The sequence below is a fragment of the Mustela nigripes genome, chromosome 10, assembly GCF_022355385.1.
Source record: "Mustela nigripes isolate SB6536 chromosome 10, MUSNIG.SB6536, whole genome shotgun sequence".
NCBI lineage: Eukaryota > Metazoa > Chordata > Mammalia > Carnivora > Mustelidae > Mustela > Mustela nigripes.
Window position 1 is genome coordinate 30,738,466 of NC_081566.1, and position 20,440 is coordinate 30,758,905.

At 58.5% G+C, this 20,440-nt stretch overlaps 1 protein-coding gene across 1 annotated transcript in view; it reads right to left on the reverse strand.

The window, feature by feature from the left end:
- CAPN2 (calpain 2) overlaps positions 1 to 20,440 on the reverse strand; it is a 40,397-nt gene that overhangs the window by 9,836 nt on the left and 10,121 nt on the right. The window contains exons 3-10 of the mRNA XM_059412932.1: positions 8,913 to 9,031; positions 7,675 to 7,808; positions 6,608 to 6,776; positions 5,347 to 5,430; positions 4,038 to 4,123; positions 3,414 to 3,488; positions 2,795 to 2,955; positions 1,260 to 1,429 (exon numbers count right to left, since the gene is read on the reverse strand). Of these exons, the coding sequence (XP_059268915.1) occupies positions 1,260 to 1,429; positions 2,795 to 2,955; positions 3,414 to 3,488; positions 4,038 to 4,123; positions 5,347 to 5,430; positions 6,608 to 6,776; positions 7,675 to 7,808; positions 8,913 to 9,031 (998 nt within the window). The remainder of the gene's footprint in view (positions 1 to 1,259; positions 1,430 to 2,794; positions 2,956 to 3,413; positions 3,489 to 4,037; positions 4,124 to 5,346; positions 5,431 to 6,607; positions 6,777 to 7,674; positions 7,809 to 8,912; positions 9,032 to 20,440) is intronic.

Genomic DNA, 20,440 nt, shown 5'->3' on the forward strand with positions numbered 1-20,440 from the left:
AAACAAGTCACTCGGCCTGCAGGGCAGCTGCAGGAAGGCCTGACTGCGTCATCGGCCCGCAGCAGCTCCTTCACAACTGTGTCCACAAGGTGGTTGTTTTCCACGCGACCCAAGCATTCCCACCCTGAAAACAAAGCCCTGATCTGACCCCTCATGGACGAGCCCTTCGCACTGTTCCTGACTCACAGAGCCCAAACCCGAGGCCCGGAGCCTCACGGGAACGGGTCTGGCTCACCCCGCCTCTGGCTCGCAGAAGCAGTGCTGTGCCCTCGGGCAGACAGGGCAGTGAAGAGGGCACCGCTGGGCTAGGGGGCAGCGGGCATCTGCTCCTGGCTGCTGCCAGAGCCCCCGGGGGCATCCCAGCCCCGTGAGGTGGAGGTAAAGGGAGGTAGTGTGTCAGTCTGGTTTTCCTGGTCACGCCGTCTCAGATCTGAAGCCTTCAGCTCCCACTGCAGAGACGAAGGGGCTCGGAGTTATGGGCCTTGTTTGAAATGATGGCGTCTAACCAACTCTGCCTGGTAAGCAAACGGGCAGGTGTCCCGGGGCCACGTTTCCCGTGAGGAGCGAGCAGGGCCATGTCTTCTGGCTGCTGACTTCTACCAGGTGTGGGCTCCTCTCCCCACCACCCTCTCAGGTGGCTCGGGGTATCCCTGTGACCTCGCTGGTGACCTCACGGAACGGGGGGACCCACTGGGGACTCTACCCGCCAGTGGAACGGATCTGGTCAGTGCTGCAGGGAGGGGTGGAGAGGGTGCCGGGGTCCAGCCCCAGATGGCTGAGCTGGGCTTCTCTTGAACATGGTTCGAATGCAAGGACGTGCGGGAGATAGCATGAAAGCCAGTGTTCCCTGTCCAGAGCTGCTCCCAGGCCCTGCACCGGGCTGGGCTCCCACCAGCTGGGCACTGGAGCAGTTCTTGCCCTTGCCGTATTCTCAGATGGGGGTTCAGGAAGCTCTGTTCTTAAGTCTCCTTTGTTCCAAGGAGAGTGGTGCCAGGCCTGGGGGTAGGGTCTCAGAAGAGGCAGAAGGCCCCTATAAATAAAGTGGACTACCCAGGAAGCTGCCTGTGGGGGCCCAGGCAGCAGCTCAGCACCTGAAGGGACCTCAAGCCTTCTCCCGAGACTGGCCGGGCCCAGATGCCGGCTCTCGTGGAAGATTCGCTTTGCCCCGGCCCAGCTCCCTGCCTGGGTCCCGCCTGGGTCCCAGGGCTGAGATGTGGGCAGGAGGGGAGGGGACAGCCCCACCGCGATGCTGCCCGCACCTCATAGATGCCGAAGCCGATGGTGTGCATGTCCTCGCCCATCTTCCTCTGGCGTCTCCGGTGCTTCTGGATGAGGCCCACCAGGAAGGTGCAGCCGCGCTCCCCATCCTCCTGGTCCTCGTCTTCCTCCTCCAGCTTGATCAGGTACTGAGGGTTCATCCAGAAGGTGTCTGTGGCCAGAGGGGGCCGGGCTGCATCACTCAGGAGGCGGGAGCCCCAGGCGGGGGTGCAGGGGTGCAGCAGAGGTGGGCAGTGGGCATGGCAGGGGGCTTTGGCAGGGGGCGCGGTGGCGCTCGCCTAAACATGGTGGGGACTTTTCTGTACTGTTCCCTCCCACCCACCCGCAGGCTGGTCTCAGGGACTGATGGTCATCATTCTGGAAGAGGCCATTAGAGCTGGGCGGTCCCCTCGCGGTACCTCTCCCTCCCCATGCTGGATTGGAAAGTCAGAGGTTGCCCAGCTGGCTTGGCTGGGCAGGCGGGGGCACGCACCCCGGCACCTCCAGTGAACCCAGAAGCCAAGAACATCCTGTGCACAACTTAAGCCTCTTTTTCTGTGTCCCTTGTCCTCCCGGGCCTGTCCTGTTGTCCCCATGGTGTCTCTGCCGTCCCCACTTTCAAAATCTATTTACGGGAAGGACCTGCGGTTCATTCACATTCGGAATAATTGTGCTGACTGCCTTCCCCACTAATAGAATAAAGCTCTTTTTTGGGGAAAGAAAGGCTCCATCCAGGGCTGGGCTTGGCTGATCCCAGCCCTGTGCACACCGGCTGCCTGTTTTTACTGATAAAGTTTTATTAGAACACAGCCGTATCCCTTCATTTGATGGCCTTCGGGCTACAGCTATAGAGCTGGGAGTGTGATAGAACCTGATGGCTTACGAAGCCCTACATTTTTGCCATCTGGCCCTTGAGAGAGTTTGCCGACCCCTGACCTAGCGGCTGGGGCACAGTGTCTTCCCAGCACCTCTGGAACCGCCACTTGGAGGCCACAAACTTGAGGTGAAGGATGAGAGGCTCCGGGCTGGAGCGACCCGTCTGCTTGCCGGATGAGCTGCTCTGCGGCCTAGGATGCCCCTGAGGCCCTTGGGTCCCTCGTCCGCAGCACAGGACCCAGACCTGCCGCCCCAGAGAGGCCCACCATGCCAGCCCCACCGCCAGACCAGGTGTGCTCAAGTCCCTGGGAGCTCCCAGCCCAGGGCAGGTCCCTAAACCTCTGCGGGCCCAGGCAGCCTCATCTCCCAAGATGGAGCCGCAGGAACTGGTCACTGAGAGACCTGAGGAACGGCGTGATCAGCCCCTTGGGACAGTCCCTCGGGCCCAACCTGGAGGTCTTGCAGACTCAGTGTCTGCGGTGCGAGGACAGGGGCCCTGGCCCGTGTGGCAGCAGGTCCCGGGATCCCCAAGGGCGGGGTCTGGACTGTGGGCTGTGTTATGTGTTAGGGCCCGTGGGTGAGGTCCCTCCCTGGGGGCCTGGCTGCCCGTGGACAGAGGGGCTGAGGGCATGAGCTGGGACTGGGCACAGTGGGGTCTTACTGGGGTAGTTCCGGCAGCCGCCCGCCGTGGAGCCCCGTCTCCAGTTCCCGTCCATCTTGGTGAGTTTCCACTTCTTATAGGACTCACTGGTGAGGGTGTCAGGGGTCAGGTTGCAAATCTCCAGACGGGAGTAGTGCCTTAGGAAGTCGCTGAAAGACATCCTGGCAGAGGCAGGGGACACAGGCACCCAGGTTACAAGACAATCCGTGGACACACACCTTGATTTTCTGCCCGAGGCCGGACAGAGAGCCGGCGGAGGTTGGGCTGCTTTGAGCACTGAGCCAGGCCTTGTGGAGGCAGCGGTGGTGGTGGGGCCCACTCACAGGCCCAGCCCAGCTCTCCAAGGGCCCATTTCCTAAGGTGCTGGGATGACCCTGCAGGGGAGAAAGGCCGTGTCTCTCCCACAGGATCTGAACGGGCTTCTCTATGAAGCTGCTCAGCTCTGAGACCCCACTGTTGAGAGGGACAAATCCGGGAGGAGGAAAAAGGGTTTCATTCAGGGTCTTCTAGGGAACAAAGGATGATGACAAAAGCCGCTCCCATGCCTCTGTGCCCCAACGACATCACCTGGCTCAGCTCCCCAGAGCCCCCTGGGCAGACCCCCTCCCTGCAGCCTTACCAGAACTCCCCGTCCTCCTGCCGTTGAGTCAGCTGCTCCCTCACCTCTGGGTCCACAGTGTTCCAGTTGGGGCAGCTGGAGAACCACGGGACAGGATGGGTGTTAGAAGCCAGTGCTATTGAGGCCTTGTCCCCAGGACCTCAGAATGCAGGCCCAGGAACACGCTCGAGCACATCTGAGGGCCCAGACCACCCCCGGCTGGGTGAGGCTCATAGCCTTGGGCAGGGCAGTGAGGGCAGACAGAACACGAGCCATTGTCGGGAGAAGGGGAGAGCGCGGGTGGCCCACAAGTGGCAGCTCTCATAAGGGGAACGAAAAACCCCACGAGCGGCTGAGCTGGAGGCACCGGCCACCTGCCCGCCCTCCCCCACCCCGGGAAGGCCTGCCAGCGGGTGACTGCGCCAGGAAAGGTGTGCACCACAAGGTGATGGAAGGAGTCCAGGGCGTGCAGGAAGGCAGGCAGACTGGCTAGAGGGGCACATGCCCTGAGCGGCCCCTGGGAGTGGGGACCCGTGGCCTCTGGGCCTGGCCCCAAGGGCAACCCCCTGGCCCCGGCCCAGCCGCCAGCCTTGCGATCTCCCTTCCTGGACCCCCCGCACCTCCCAGGGAGGGCACCCGGCTCACTTATCGTTCCACTTCCCAGTCCACTCCACTTCTCCCCAGGGGTTGCGGATACGGATCAGCTTCTGCAGGCTTCCCGCACTTTCGACCTGAAGACGGGTTATGGGGAGCAGAGGGGAGGATGTGGAGTTCAAGTCAGGCCTGGAGGCACTCAGTCCCAAAGCACCCCCTCCATGAGCCAGGAGGTGTCAGGTCTGTGTTATGGGGGGGGGGGGGGGAGGGGGGGGGGGGGGGGGGGGGGGGTCATGAGAGGGGGAAGGGCTGCTGGCCTTCTCGCTGCTGCTGGGTGTGGACCATTCTGGGAGTCCAGCCCCTGGCAGAAGCTGTGAGCCTGGGGCTCCAGTGCACAGTGCCCCCGAGCCTCCTGACTAGCAGAGGACGTGCTGCTGTCACCCCCCGCCACAGGAAGAGGGCCGAGCAGAAGGGGACGCCCAGCCTGGATCTGAGTCCCGGCAGGCGCTGCTATGAAGGGCGGGCAGCAGTTGGAGGAGTAACTACGGACTCTGCTCTCGATGCTGTAATGGGATTCATGTTTATTTCCCTCGGCAGTAAAACAGCACTGGCACCGTGTGAGATGGCTCTTTCCTGGGAGACGCATTCAGGAGCCAAGTTTGACATCTATGACTCACTTCCAAATGGCTCAGAAAACAGCACGGGGACACAAAACAGACATGGAAAATCCTGTCAAGCCTAGGGAAAGTGTTCGGGTGTTTCCTATTATTCTGCCATTTCAGCTTTTCCATAGACTTGAGCTTTTTCCGAAGAGAAAGATGCATGTGTGTCGGGGTGGGTGGAGAGTAAAACCAAACTTTGAGGTAAGGAGTCCTGGGAGGGTCAGAGGATACGGGGTCCCCAGTGGGACGCGAGGCCAGCTGCGCACCAGCATGTGCAGTATCCAGTGACAGCCACTGCTATGAGCTTGTGCACACCTGCTAGGGGGCGGCTGGGCTCGCCACACTGGCCCCATGGGGACACTGTCACCATCTCTCTGACCTGAGAATGCTCCCGGAGAGAGAACTCTCCAGAGAGCTGGAGAAATGCACCCAGGCCCCCGGGGTGGCGAGAGGCAGTCAGACCTGATTGTGGATTGGTCGTGGACCAATCGTGGATCACAGGGAGAGCGCCCGAGCCGGCCCGTGGCCCGCAGAGGGCAGATGCTGGCCGGCAACAGCTCCAGGACCGTCGGCCCAGCTCCCCGGGCCTCATGAGTTGGAGGCTTGGCGGCGGGGCTGTGAGACCAGGAGCCCCACGCAGGCAGTCCCCCACCAGATGCGCTTCTGGGTGCCCCCCTGCAAACCTCTGTCCACCTTACCTCCTCAGCCCCGGTGACTGAGTACGCATGCCCCTTCACCAGCTTCTGGAACGTGATGGCTTCTGAGTCCGCTATGCTGGTGATCTGGAAACATGGGAGGGGTCAGGCCACTGGGCACAGCCTTGTTCTGCCCCACTCTGCCTTCTGTTCCCCCGGGTCCATCGAGGCCCTCAGTGCCAGCCTCCCATGGCAGCTCTCAGACGGTGGGGACAGCAGGGGCAGCCGGGGGGAGAGCACTGCACCGGTGAGTGGATAGGCATTCATGAGCCTTCGCAGGACCCTGGAGTGGGGCCGGTGGCCCCGGGCTCGGGACAGACCCAAGACGGGATCAGGTGGCCCCGAATCCTGTGGTCTGGCCTGGCCCCACTGCGGAGTTCCCCGAGGACACTTCTGTGTATGTGGCCATCTGTGGGGTTTGCTCCTGTTCTATCGGAACTTTCTTGGGGCCCCCCGTTCCCCCCAACTATGGGGAGGAAGGGAGGCTGTGTCTGTCTCGGTCAGTGGGAAGAAGGGCTGAGAGCAGGGTCTGCAGAACAAGCCAGAATCCCTGCCTGCAGTCTGGCAGAGAGAAGACGATGGGCGGAGCCCCAGCCGGGGCCAGCCACGCAATCCCGATACAGTTTCAGCACCCCCAGAAACGCAGTCTTGACTGCCAGTCTCCACCCCCGGAGACGGGGTCATCTGCAGTCTAAGACTCTCCCCCAGGGAACACTTAATAAAGTCAATTATTTCTTCAAGTTTACTAGGTTGAATTTGGTTTTTTAGCACATCAGACAGAGACTCTGGCCCCAAGAGCAGGGGTTTCTCTTTCTATCCCCATGGGGAACGTGTTCCCAGTGGCACAGGGGTGGAGAGTGGACTCAGCCCCTATCCAGAGGACGCCTGGGGACATGAGGGGGTGCTCACCACCTTGTGAGGCCTAGCCAGGCAGGCCACCATGAGGAAACAGCCCCTCCCGAGCCTCCCACAGGCCTGTAGACCCTGCAGTTGGGAAGGGCAAGGGTGCCAGGCTCCAGGCCATGCAGGGCCTCTCTCCAGGGGCAGGTGTCTGCACTGGGTCCTTCCCCAGGGACCAGCAGAGGGTAGGGGACTTGCAGAACCCGTGGTCCAAGCTGGCGGTGCCCAGAGGCACCCTTGCCCCACCAGCTGTCCCCCACATGGCCTGGCTGCTGCTGGCCACCCCTGGGTTCCAGATGACACCCCTCCTGGTGGACAGGGATGGGTTTTGCCCACCAGAGCTGGGAGAGGGGCCTGCACTCACATCGATGGAGCAGCCGAGGAGGGAGCCCTTCTGCAGGGCCTTCTGGATGATCCTGAACAGGTTGGGAGGGGCCTTCCTGAGCTCGTACCACTCGGCGATGCCCCCCGTGAAGTCCTCGAAGCCCTCAGTGGTGGCGCCCCCCGACAGTGCTTCATAACAGCCGTTGACCCTGAGGGGGGACAGATGCCGCTGCTGCTTCTCAAAGTGCCCCCCCATCCGACCTCCCGCCCTGACCCCGACCCCAACCCCATGCCTCCCTGGCTGGGGGCTCCAGAGACCCTCCGCTCAGGTTCCCCGGGACTTGGGCTCCAGCAAATCTGCAGCTCGATGGGGGGAGATCCCGGCAGTCATCAGGTCTGACCTCCCGTACTGACTGTTCTGTGTCCCCAGAAGGGCCATCCGGCTCCTTGGCTGCTTAGAACACACCAACTCGCTAATGAAAAAGGGTCTACGCACAGCACAACCTGTGGCTTCTAGCTGTGCGACGGGGTGCGTGACGGAGACGTGGCTCCCAGGCCCCAGACGCTGACCCCCGGCCACGGGGAGCCTGGCCCTCCTCCCTGGCAGCAGCTGCCAGGGACAGCCATCTCTGGACGCCGGAGAGCCCGGGCGGCCAGGGTGGGAGGCGCCTGCGGGGGGCGCTGCCACGGGGCTGGCGGAGGACAGGCTGCGGGCTGGGGGCGGGTCAAACCACTGCTAATGGCACACCATAGGTTCTGCACCAGTTCCCGAGCTTTCCATCCCTCTGCAGGGGCCAGGAACACCCACTGGCAAAACTCCACTGTCTTTATCTGACAAAGACGTCCCCAACCTGTCTGGGAGGTGGAGGTCATCCTCAAGGTCAGCAGTCTGTGCCACACCCATTCCTGTGTGGGAAGGGTGGCTAGCGTGGCCGCGACGTGGTGAGCACGGTCACTGATCAGGCACGACGTGGCCAGGCAAGCACTCCTTGCACTGAGACCTCACCTCTGGCCAAAGTCGCCCTTGACTCCCACCTGCCGCTTCGCGGACCAGGCTGTCCGAGGGGGGCCGCATCACTCTGTCCGAGGGGGGGCCGCATCACTCACTTGGCGTAGGCCTTCTCCAGCAGCGCGCTCCAGAATTCACTGCCCTCTGCCGAGTGCACGAACAGCAGCTCCCCGTTCTTGGTGGGCAGCCTGTCGTCCACGACCACGTCCACCCACTCGCCGTACTGCCAGAACTAGGGGGCAGGGCACACGGGACGGGCTGGGGGAGGAGCCAGCAGCCACATGGGGACCCCTGGCCTCCGCAAGCCCGTCCTGGGAGGAGATGCTGCCCTTCCTCCGCCTGGCACAGCCTCACTGAGCAGCTGAGGGCAAAGGCACCTGTCCTTCCCTCCAAGCCCAGACCCACGTCTCGGACTGTGCCCCGAGTCTCCTGCTCTCTCAAGGATGCTACTTCTCATTTACCAGCATAAAAGGAGGCAGCGAGCAATAGCTCACTATTTTGTCTCAGATGTCCCAAAACAGGCTTTTCTAAACTTGGGAATGACCTCCCGAGTGCCTGCTCTACCTCCCTCCTTGCCTGGTCTGAGGCTTCCTACTGCTATCCTGGCAGGGCCCCCTGTCAGGAGCAGGCCAGGGAGCCTGAGGCAGCCTCTCCAAGTCCTTCTACAGAACAGCACGGTCCTAAGGGTCTGATGCACTTGGCTGAGCAAGGGAACCTATTCCAGCCTCTGGGACCTGCTCTAGCCCCCAGAGGGAGGAAGAAGGAACTCTTCTAGCCCCCAGGTCCTTACCCCCGAGGACCTGTCCTTACCCTCCCGGGTGCTGTCCTTAGCCCACCAGGACCTGTTCTAGCTCCCAGGAACTGCCCTTAGCCACCCCCCAAAACCTGTCCTTACCCCCCATCCCCAAGGAACTCTTCTAGTCCCCAGGTCCTGTTCTTACCCCTGAGGACCTGTCCTTGGTCTCCAGGACCTGTCTTTACCCCCAGGACCTGTTCTGGTCTTTTAGGGCCTGTTTTTACCCCCCAGATCCTGTCCTTAGTCCCCAGGATACGTCCTAGCTCCCAGGACCTGTTCTAGTCTCCAGGAACTGCCCTTAGCATTCCCACTTAGGACCTGTCCTTACCACCCCCTAGGAACTCTTCTAGCCCTCTGGTCCTGTCCTTGGGTTCCCAGGTGCTGTCCTTACCCCCAAGAACTGTCCACAGCCCTCCAGGTCCTGTCCTTATCCCCTAAGACCTGTCCTTCCCCCACGCCTGGTCCTACCCCTGGCCCCCAGGACCTGTCTGTAGCCCCCCAGGACCCACTGGGGAGAAGCCTGCATGAAAATCAAGTCACCTGGAAGTGGAAAATCCCCGCATAGCTCTCCTGGAAGCTCTGGTTTAGAGGCACAACGCGAGCCAGGACCTCTTCATTCAAGGTGAGGGAGGCAATGGCTGCCAGGAGCCAGCAGTCACCTGTGAACACAGCACACAGCTCCAAGCAGGGGCCTCACCCTGTCCAGCCCTGGGAGCTTGAAGCTGAGGATGGGGTGAACGCAGGTGAACACAGAGCCCCTGCGTGATGGGCAGGTTGTAGGGCTGGGTGACATCCTTAGTGCGGAGGTGACCTGGACGGAGGCAGAGGACTCACTCATGGGAAGACACGAGCCAGCCACCTGCCTGGCCCACGGAGGACACAGCAGGAGCCCTGGAATGATGGGGTACCTACACTTCTGGGGGGCACAGGGCATACAGGTGAGCTGGAGGCGGGACATGCAGTGGCGCGGATGGGACATGGTTGGTGGGCAGGAGGGCACAGAGGCCACCACCAGCAGGTCCCACACAGGCTGTCCTGCGCATCCCGCATGGGTCAGAAAAGGCTCATGGCCAGACTGCCCTCCAGGGGCGAGACAGTCACTTCTAGGGGGTGGGAGGGCACCGTGCCGGGGCACAAGGACCAGGACGGTCGGATAGGCCCCTCCTCGAGCCGCCGTGCCCCCTGCGGCTCAGGGATGGCCCAGCTGTCGCGGGAGCACGTGTGTGAAGTGGGTAAAGCACTCACACGCCCACGGGAGGTGCTCTGCACGCAAGCACTGTGACTGTCTTCAGTGCTCGGCAGTGAACCGTGGGCAGCAACGGCGCATCGCAGGGGCTCATGTTCACCTCCAAAGGCCGAGGCCCGCCGCAGGACCCCTGGGCAGGCTGAGGACCTTGAGTTCGGTCTGAACAAGTGTGCGCGTTCCTGCCACTTCCCACCGCAGTAACAGGATGTGGCCTTGGAGGAGCTAATGTACATCACTGGCTTCGTGCTTCCTAAGGACGGGGCTTGGGAAGGTGCTACTGAAGGTCACTGAGCTCTTCTGGATTCCGGTCGACTACTTTGTGTCCTGACCGGTGGTGTGTGTGCGACTCTCGGAGGCCTGGGCCGGGCAGCTCTGCTCTCCCAATCTGGAACGCAACACAGGCAAACCAATTCCCTGGCTCCCTCACTGGGTGGGCGCAGTGGTGCTGGGCGTGCAGGTGTGGCTTTCCGGCTCGCCTCTGGGAACCCCCGCATGCCTCCGAGACTCTCGCCGCTCTGAACGCTCTGTCCATGAGGTTTCAGTGGCGCAGACCCTGCCCCAGTTTCAGACGTGGGCCTGTGGTTTCCCAAGTATCACAATTCCCAGCCTGTTGTGGTCAGCCTGGAGAAGGTTCTGTGGCCCAGCCACAGCACGTGAGGTGCCACGAGAGCTATATGGGGGCTTTGGCAGGAGTGAACAGATGCTCTACTGCTGGGGAGGGGCAGCCTGCCTGGGAAAGGGCACACCTCAGAGGAAGAGGGGCTGGGAGATGGAAGGGGTTTAGAAACCAGGTCTTGCAGGCATCGCTGGAGACCTTGAATCAAGCCGCACCTGCAGCCTGATCTGCCTTGGACTCTTCTGCCATGTGATGCAATGACCTCAGTCTCCTGAGGTCCAGGGCACGTGGGCAGTAGCCCTCACTGGCAGAGACCCTCAGATGTGCGGGCTACTCTCCTGGGAGCTTCCAGTCATTACCTCATCTCTTCCTCCCAGTGCTCCGTGAGGAACATATACGTGTCTGCGTCAGAGTGGAGCAGGACATGGCTGGGGAGGTTAAATGTGCTGCCAACGATTAAAGAATTATAACTGAGACTTTAAAAGGTGTGGTGCTTCAGTCCATCAGATCTCGGAGACAACCCTTTGGGTCAAGTAGGCCTTGACATGAACCAAACTGGAGACCCCTGGCGTGTTCAGAGTACGGAGCTTGCAGAGAAATCTGGTGGTGGGAGTCTTTAGTTCTCACGGGGCAGGAGGCGAGCAGCCCCCACTGGGGGCATGGAAGTCTTCCCAGAGGGGCTTCCCCGTGCTGAGCCCACACTGCTGCCTGGTCAGTAAAGCAAGCTTTGGCCATTTCTGAGCATTGTGCTCTCCCACATGGACCGTGTCACACTGTCCCCACCTGAAGCACAAACCCACCATGTGTCCACTGTTCTGGGCTCATGAGATCCCTTTTCCAGTCCTCTCCTTGTCCCCTGACCTCAGCTCCTCCCATGGCTTCGGTCCTTCTCCGGAAGCCTGGAGGTGTTTGTGATTCTTACTCTTCTTGAGTAGACTTGAGATTTTTCTGGGCCATTTGGGCCTGTCAACACGTGGAGGACGACAGGCTTGTGGACAGAGTGGGTCAAGCATAGGACCCCAGAGGCAGAGTCCTGAAGCCAGAACCCCACCCCTGCCATGCAGCCCCTGGGAAGAGCGGCTGCAGCAGGTCCCTCCAACCCCTCCTGGTTTGGTCTCCCCGGGTCCCAGGAGCCCATGCTTTGACATGACACACGTGTGTCTGGCTCTGTGGCCTCAGACGTCATGGCAGTTCCTAGATGGGCCCGAGTGCAGGAGGGACCGGCTTCTTGTTTATCCTGGGCCATCCATCTAGGTCAGTGCTGGCTCCACACCAAGCTCAGATGACCGCTCCTCACCAGGCCCAGAGGGTCTCGCCACAGCCTGGCAATCAGGGGCCGTGTTCCATGACTCCTGGTTTTCTTTCTTCCAGCCCCCTGGCCAGCTGGGGGGAACAAGGCCCCTGCACCTCCTGCCTCATGCAGAGCTATCCCAACCTAACAGGTGTCCTCCAAAAGGGCACGTCATCCTAGAGTGCCTTCTAGGTGACAGCACGGTGGCTTTAAGAGGTCGAGTCACCTGCTTGAGGTCACGTGTCCTGCGAGGAGCTGCGCAGGGGCAGAACCCGGGTCTGCCCTCGGTGGCAGCAGGCAGCCAGAGTGCGTGATACCGCTCAGCAGTGTGCAAAGAGCACGCTGCCCGGTTCTCTGCAAACCTTACGACATGATCACCCCTGCTGTCGTCACCTTTCTGTGGGGAAGAAATGGAAGCTCGGAGAGCACGCAGACCAGTGGTGACCCGGTCTCACAAGCAAATCCTCTAAATCAAATCCTGGGCTTTGTTTAAAAACCGAACCTTGCTAGAGATTTCTTTTGGTCAAGGAGCGTCTGATTCCTTCGACAAAGCAGAGACCCCACTAGGACTATCCTAGTGCAATCCAAGTTTAAAACTGAGCGGTGATGTGCCGGCAGCTTGCTGAAGTCCTACCTGAAGGCTTAGAGGCCTCTGGAAGAGTGTGCAGTTGTCTGATAAGCTGAAAGTGTCGGGAACCCTGTTTTATGCTCAAATTCCTAACTGTCTGCCTCCGAGGGTACATCTCTTTTCCTTACTTCCCCGCGCATGGGAGTTTTCTTGGTATCAGAGACTAGAACAGTGACATCGTGGGGATTCATGATGTGTCAGGCCCCCCACGTCATCCTCCCGTTTCGTCACAGAGCAGCCAGGTGCTGTCGGCCGTGGTCACAGCAGAGCACAGGGGGCCTAGGGAGGCTGGTGGCCTCCCGAAGTCCCTGTAACGAGCCACCTTCATGGGGTCTGAGCAAAGCTTTTCATGTGTGACCTACATGGTCTCCTTTGCAAACAGGTGCCCATTTCCAAGGCACCTAATTCACAGGATGTTGTTGGGGGGACTTCTGTCCTTGGGAGGGGACCTGATTGTTTCTGTGTCTGACTGCACAGTGGCTCACGAGCACCCTGCTTGCCGCCTGGATGCCATGTCTGCATGCCACTGCCCCGACACCTCCCAGAAACCCGTCCCACAACCTCCTGCTGCAGTCTTGGATCCTCCGTCCTCCCCATCATGGTCAGCCTCTCCCTTCCCCCAAATGACTCACAACCGCCCTTCTCCTCTGGACGGTTCCAAAGGGACATGGGTGGAGCCTCCCCCAGCAGAGGCTGTTTGGGTCAGCGGCACCGGGATCTGTGTACAACCAGCTGACTGGTTCGGGACAGGGGAGACGGCAACGCACCCGGCTGCCGCTCTACTGGTTAAGCCTCAGAAAAGCCCATAAGGCTGTCTTTCAGTGACAAGGACTGTCCGGCAAAGCCGCCACACAGACAGGCTTGGAAAGATGCAGGTGTGTATTTCCATAGGTTTTTAAATTACCTGACTGCAAGAGAGAGGTGAGGGTGGGTGGCCATCCAGACCACGAGGGACTGTCCCTGAGCGACACACCACAGAGCCCCTGCGGGTGCAGAGTCTGCTTACACTCAGTCACCGCGGATGACCTCATCTTCACTTAAGTCCATTTGTCTCAGAGCAGAGACGACGGTCGTGGGGACCTGCATGCCTCCCCACATCCTGTCTTCTGTCCCGGAGCTGGCCTCCCTGGACCAAACTGTGGGCTCCCAGCGCCTCTGGCTGCTGGGGGGTTCGGCCCGCGGGGGCCCTGGGGAGCACAGGAAGGGAGAGGGTGCGGTGAGAGTATTTCTTCCTGGACTTGGCTTGAGCTGTGCCCCTTGACCCCGAGCACTGCTCCCTCGAGGTGGCATCTGGGCATGACCCATTTACGCTCAGCTCTTGAGTCCTGACACCAGCACCACCTCCTAAATCAGGGCCTTTCCTACCAGGGATTGGGTGATACTTCCTCACCGGGTCACAGAGGGCTTCGAACACACAGTGTGTATGGCCCACAGTGTTGGAGGCTTGGCTGACTGCGGTCTATCCCTCAACAGCTGCGCCCCCTTAGCTAACTCCAAGGGCAACACTCGGCATGGAGAAGCTCGGATAATCATTTACCCCTTTTAAAACTGGGCTCAGATTCTTGGCTAGAAAAAGTCATCCTCGTAAAACTGCCGCTTCCTCTTAAGTCAGTCTGTAAACTTTAGGTACTCCCAACAAAAATGGTAAAATGATCTTTTAAATTTGGAACTTAGCTTATGCAAAGTTTATAAGGAAAAATTAAACATCAAGCATAAAAGAAAGTCTAGAAGGGAAGGAAGTCTACCTCTATTAGGTATTAAAACAGGCATAAAGCCACAATAATTAAAACAGTACAGAACTTGTGCGCAAGAATACAGATTCGTGACACAGAACAGAAAGTTCAGGAATCATTCTAAATGTAGGAATTTAGTGCAGATACAATATTCATATGTAGGATTGGAACAGTGGAAGGGCCATCTAGAAAAAAATCAAGTTCTAGCTCCTCTTAACACAGGGTTAAATTCTAAATGGAATAATGTTCGTAATTAAGCATTTAACATTATATTCCTTAAGTATATACTCTAATATATTATTTATATAATCTTACATAAATATGGTAAATCTAGCCATTTGTTTTATTTTTATTTTGGTTGCATATTTATGCCATATATCTTAATGGTATCTTAATATGTTAACATTATGATAACATTATAAATACAGTATTTTTATACACCCACAGACATTCGGCAAAAGACAATGGAGAATTCCAATATAATGTGACTGGAGACAGGCTATTGAATTGTAATCCAGAAGCCATAAGCCTTTTGAATAATAAACTTAGTTACATTAAAGAAAAAAAATGTTTATATGCTAAAAAAAATCACGATTAACAAAATCAAACAAAAAATAATAAGGAAAAATACTCAGATCCTAAACATCATGTATAAACTTCTCTAGTAAATAAATGACAGCTCCATAGAAAAACGGACAAAGATATAAGCAGCTCGTGAAAAAGGGAAAAACCAATGCCTTAAGCACATTAAGGGGCCCCTGCTCAGTCAGGAGCACACAGCTTTCAATCTTAGGGTTGTGAGTCTGAGCCCCAAGTTGGGGGTAGAGAATTCTTAAAAAATTTTTTTAAACCCCAAACTTCCAAAGATACTCACCCTCACTCATCATAAGAGAAAACAAAGTGGAACTACGCTGCACCATTTCTACCTTTCAGATGGCAAAAAACGAGATGTGGGGTCCCCAGAGCGGCTGTGGGAGACCCACTCTCACGCCTGTCCATGAGCACCGAGAGGCAACAGGGAGCGCACGCGCCCCCAAGATGCTGGTGCCGGGAGTCGGCCCTACAGATGCATTCACGAGAGCAACAGAGGGATGACATGGTTATTTCCTGGAGCCCCGTTGTAGCTAAGTGTCCATCCACAGGTAACCGGGGGAACAAATCAGGGGCCTCTCCCCGACGAGACTACGGCAGCCAAAGAATGGAGCGAAGATGCTCCCTGCCGACCCAGCCTGACTGCCAAGCGGTGCTCAGAGAAACGGAGCACGGCACACAAGAGTACATAGGGTATGCCGAAAGGAAAACAAAAATGGGAGAAAACTTGGGGGGAGCATGGTAGTGGCCCTTTTTTGACTCTTGTCTTCATCCACTGAAGCTCTTATGGATAATTTTTTATGTGGTTATCTTTTGACTATGGTTTTATTACCACCAACCCTAGATTACTGGCCTCCCCAGGTTCCTTGGTTACGCCCTTACTTATGGTAAGAAAAATAGCTTAATATTAGTTATTCTAAGTGAACATCTTTATTTTACGTACGGTGCCCATCAGAATCGGTCTATCGCCAGTAAGAACAGCGCATCGACTCAGTTGCTCCTCTGACTTCCAGCATGTGTTCTGTAGAAACGAGCTCCTCGAGAAGTTAACAGCTACTCCTTGAGAAGTGGTTTCTCTGGTCAAGGGAGTGTCCACGGGAATGCAAAGCTATGCAGGTCAAGAGCGCAGGCTTCCCAGCAAGGATCTGTGATTGCTTTGTGCGGAGAGCGGCACAATGTGCACACTTTCCACTTACTGGACGCTGGAACCTTCCACATACTTGGGGAGGGTGCACCTGGGGCTGCCCCCCAACCCCCTGGGGCAGGGTCTCCTGCAGCTGGGCTGCTCAGAACCAGATCTTCCCCGGGAGATGAGTGAGGCTCCTCTCTGGCCATCTAGCCTTGGCCCTAAATGCAGGGACTTTCTCTGGCAGCCGAGGGCCTTCTGACACCATCTGTGCCTCTTCCTGTCCCTAAATTCTGAGACCCTTTTCTTTCTGGATTGTCTTTTCTTTAGAACCTATAGTTTTCTCTACAAGACATGGTTTTATTGGATGCACTGGGGGAGGGGGGTCAGCCCCACTGAGGTGAGACACAGTAAATTTTAGCACATTCTGTCTACTTTGCCCAAAGCTGACTCCCCTGTCCAGCACCCCAGACTCAGGCAGGGACAAGGGTCGGAGCTGGGTCACTACAGGTCCTTGAGCACCTGGGCTGCTGGTCATGCCCATCATTACAGGAGCAGACCAGGGGTTCCTGAAACACCCACTGAATGTCTGACTACAGGCTCCAGACTGGCTGGTCCCATATCCGGGCTCCTGCCCACAACACCTCCCGCTGAACTCCTGCCCCTCCAGTCTGTTCTGGAAGACACTCAACTGGTACAGGCCTGAGAGGCTGGGGGTGGGGTGGGGGGTGATTTTCTGCCCTGCTTCCTATCCTGAAAGCCCACCCGGGTACCCCAACAGCCACACGCTCAGTCAAGCAGGAGCTGCCTAGGGGAGCTTGGATCCCCCTTTTTCTGAAACTCCACACTGCATCTTGACTTAATTCCCAGAGCAGAACACAGAGCAGTCACCGCACACTGAGACCAGACATGGAGTGGAAACTCTGGAGAGCTTCTGAGAACCTGAACCCGGGGTCGGGGGCAGCTAGGAGGCCCGCATTCTAGACACTGCCCAGGGGTGGGGGTCCAGGGCCAAGACCAACTGGCCTTAGCTTTCACTTAGGTTGGCATGGAGACCCCGTTCCCCCGGAGTGGAGATCTCAGGATCCATGCAAGGGACGTGCCCACTGGAGGCTATGTGCGTGCCTGTTTCTTCCAAGAACTGCCCTCCCTGGGCCCACAGCCTGCTCGGAAGCCCTGCCTTCTCCCTCCCGCACGCCTGGACACACTTGTGGAGACTCCATCCTCTCTGGTTCATGTCCGGTTCTGGGCTCCTGGCTGCCCACTTTGTCCACTTTGACTGGGTTCAGCTTTCCAGCCCAGCCCCTAGGGACGCCCTTCCTGCACACCTGCCTCCTCGGGGCCACACTGTCCCAGACGCCCTCTCTGCCAGCACGGAGCTGCGAGCACAGGAAGCAGCACAGGCCGGGTGCTAAGACCTGGGTTTTGGATCCTGATCCTGCTGGTGCTGTGTGAGCGTGGACAGGTTTCTGAACTGCTCTGACTGCACGTTTGCTCAGCTGTCGAAGGCGGGGGCCGGGGGGCATCAGAAGGCTGTTAGGATCGGATGCAAAAGGGAAACTAGTTCCCTGGATGGGCTTCAGAGATATGGAACCTTCTGTCCAAACTCTGCGTGAAGGTGAACGTATGTGTTTTTCTAGGGAAGGAGTTGGGACAAAGCTGGGACCCAGGACAGGTGAGGTCTCGGGCCACAGTGTGGGGTCCCCCAAAGGGAAGAGAGCTGAAAAGGGGGACATGTAAGGAGGGGAGACGCCCAGGGGAGGGCAGGGTGCCGCGGGCCCTCACAGAACACAAAGGCAAGAGGGTTCTTTGAGGGCATAAGCACCCGGCGTGCCCCCTGCAGGGGGGATGACCGCCTTCTCCCTGTGTGTCTCACTGTGGGTTTCTGCACGGATTTTTTACCTGTGAATCTTGTGTCTAAGGCAGAGAGAGTTCACGTATTAATTTATTCATTTATCCGACGACTACGGAGTGACACTCTCTTGGCCCCCACCTGCCCAGCCAGGCACCTCTTGTGCTCACGGGCCCCAGGGAATCCACTCTGAGTCCAGACCTGCCCCCTCTTCTGACTTGTTTGGGAAAAGGGGGATTGGGCTGCATTTTGGGGTCATCAGGCACAGACACCTTGCCCTCTGGACTACCCTGACAAAGGTTTGAGTGTCTCCGGCTAGACTCACCCCTCTTGGCTCCAGCTGACCTGGAGCACACGGGGCACACACACCTTCCCCGCACAGCACTCCCGGGTAACCTGATGAATGCCTCCTTGAAGGCCCAGAGCCCTCTTCTGAAAAGGCGAATTCCAACGGAGCCATGTCAGTAAATTTCCAGGGCTGTGTTCCGGCCTCTTTGTGTGCCCTGAAGGTCATGTCTGCGCAGGGGGCGGGGTCACCTGGGGCCACGGCAGGGAGAGGGACAGGGCGGGTTTCCTAATATTTGTGGCCGCTGGGGTTTATCCAAACAGGGAGCACAGTGATAGCTGCTGTGTGCTTGCTCCCGCCGTCAGGGGTTCCTTCTACCAATAGGAAAGTGAGGCGGAGAATCCAGGAGACGCTGGGCTTCCGTCTCCCCCAAGGACAGTGCGGCTGCCTGCGGCGGGTCCCAGAACGCAAGATCCGTCAGGGCAGGGCCCGTGTCACTGCGGAGCACATGTCCCTGACTCGAGGCACACACAGCGTGCACACACTTCAAACACACACGCTGAAGAAGTGCAGACAACACACTGCCCAAGGCTGGCCCTGCCGCCTCCTGGAAGCCCTCTGAGCTTTGGCACCCCCCATTGTTGCTTCTCTTGGGGCCTTCGGCCTGACATGCCCCTGTCCCCCACAGTATTTCTGAGAGCCTCTGAGCATCCCCTCCTTGCAGGACTCTGGCGGGCAGGGACACCATCTCTTCCTCTCCTCCGCTCTCTCCTGACTCGTTTGCTCCCCCCGTCCCCATACCTGGTGCGCGGGCTCCAGATGAAACTGGCTCTTGCTCTCAGGCACATGTACGACAGTGTGGGGACAGGTAGGGAACCATGATCACAGGTGGCGGTGAGTCCTAGGCTTCAAGTCTGAACAGGGAGGGGAGCTGCAGGAGGGGGTGGTAAGAGAGGGTGGGCTAGGGGGAGGTGGGCTTGAACTGGTTCTGAGGAGCAGGTGGTGGGGAGGCGCCCTTGCGGGGCTAAGGAGGGGGGGGGGGGGGCACTTGCGCAGTGCAGGGGCGGCTCAGTCCCAGAGAAGCAGGGAGCAGGCACAGGTGGGACAGGGCTCCGAGTGAGGGGAAGGTGAGGTGAAGAGTAGATTGGACCAGACTCTCCCAGTTCAGGGAGGGTGCTGTCTCAGCCTCTCCCTTTTTGCACCAGACCCTCCAGGCCAAATAATATGCTTACACTTTCCAGAAGGGGCCACTTCCCATGGGAAAGTGCCAACCCTGGCTGGGCAACTTGCCCTCCACCTCCTTCCTTCGTCAGCATCGGGGACTCAGTCCCAGCCTTTGGGGGGATGGGTCCCTCTTAACCCTTTGCCTTCCCCCTGCCCTGTCCCCAGACTGCACCAATGAGCCCGGCCAGCTCAGTGCCTCGCTAGCCTGCATACTGGGGTTCCCGGAGAACCCAGGCACCCAACCATGACAGTCTAGTGTCCGAGAAGCCTTGGGTCTGCACTGGTGAAGGACAAAGTCATTATTTCAAAGTCATTATCTTCCAGAAATGGCAGCCACAGTATTTCTGGGGTCATGTGCTCTTCAGAAACCGGGGCTGGCCTCTGAGCATCTTAGTGGATAGGGTTCAGCAGAAGGGGTGCCGCGTGACCCCTGAAGCTAGGTCATAAAAGATGAGGCAGCTTCCTGGGGTCTCTCTCGGGACGAGCGCCCAGAAGGTCGGCTTACTTGAGGCCTCTAGGGAAGAGGCCACGTGAGAGGCACAGGAACCCCGGAGGCCCCGCTGACCCAGCCTCCAGCCCAGGTGCCAAGCATGTGGGCGAGGGGTCTTCCGGTGACCCCAGCCCAGTGGCTGAAAGTGCAGGAGGGGCCCTGAATCACAGGGCTAACCCCGGTCATCCTTCAAACCCATGAAAATGAACAGGAAAATCCTGTTGTTTCGAGTCACTCATGTTGGGGGTGGGTTACGACGCTAGATAAAGGGGTAGTGAGATAGGGAACTTCCGGGAATCCGCTGTCCTGAGATCTGGCCAGGAATACCTGCCTGATGACCGTGATGGCCTGACCCGCTTTTGTGGGGAGCAGGTGCCAGCAAGACGGCGGCCAGCACGGAGATGGCAGTGTGGGGACCGTGCCCAAGGTGCCCAGTCACACTGCCGTCGCTGGGGAACCTCAGGCCCTCAGACGCAGTCCACACGGCAGCCCCAGGAGGGGAGCACCCTCCAAGAAGCAGGGGCAGCCACTCTTCGGCTGCAACACCTCCGGGGGAGGGGAAGGGCTGAGCCCCTCCCACAGGTTCAAACATCCCAGCAATGTCATGGTTCCTCCCAACTGTTGTGGGGGGCAGTCAGGAGCCTTGTCAACCTGCCCATCATTTACCACCACGGCTCCCTCCTCCAGGCTCCCTCTGACGTCCCCACCCTCCCCAAGGCACCCAGATGGGATGGTCCCTGGTTTCCCACCTAGGGCACTTTGCCACCAATTCCCCCATCCCAGGGCATTCTGGCAGTGTCTGGAGACATTTCTGATGGTCGGGTCTGGGTGGAGCTGGTGCATGTAGTGGCCAGGGGCCAGGAAAGCCCAGCCTGTTCTACAGCACGGAGGGTAGGAGGCCTTGTCCTATGTCCAGTCCCGCTGGCCCGGTCTTATGTCTTCACGAAGCTACATAAGTTCCAAAGAGACCAGATGCTAAGGCTGG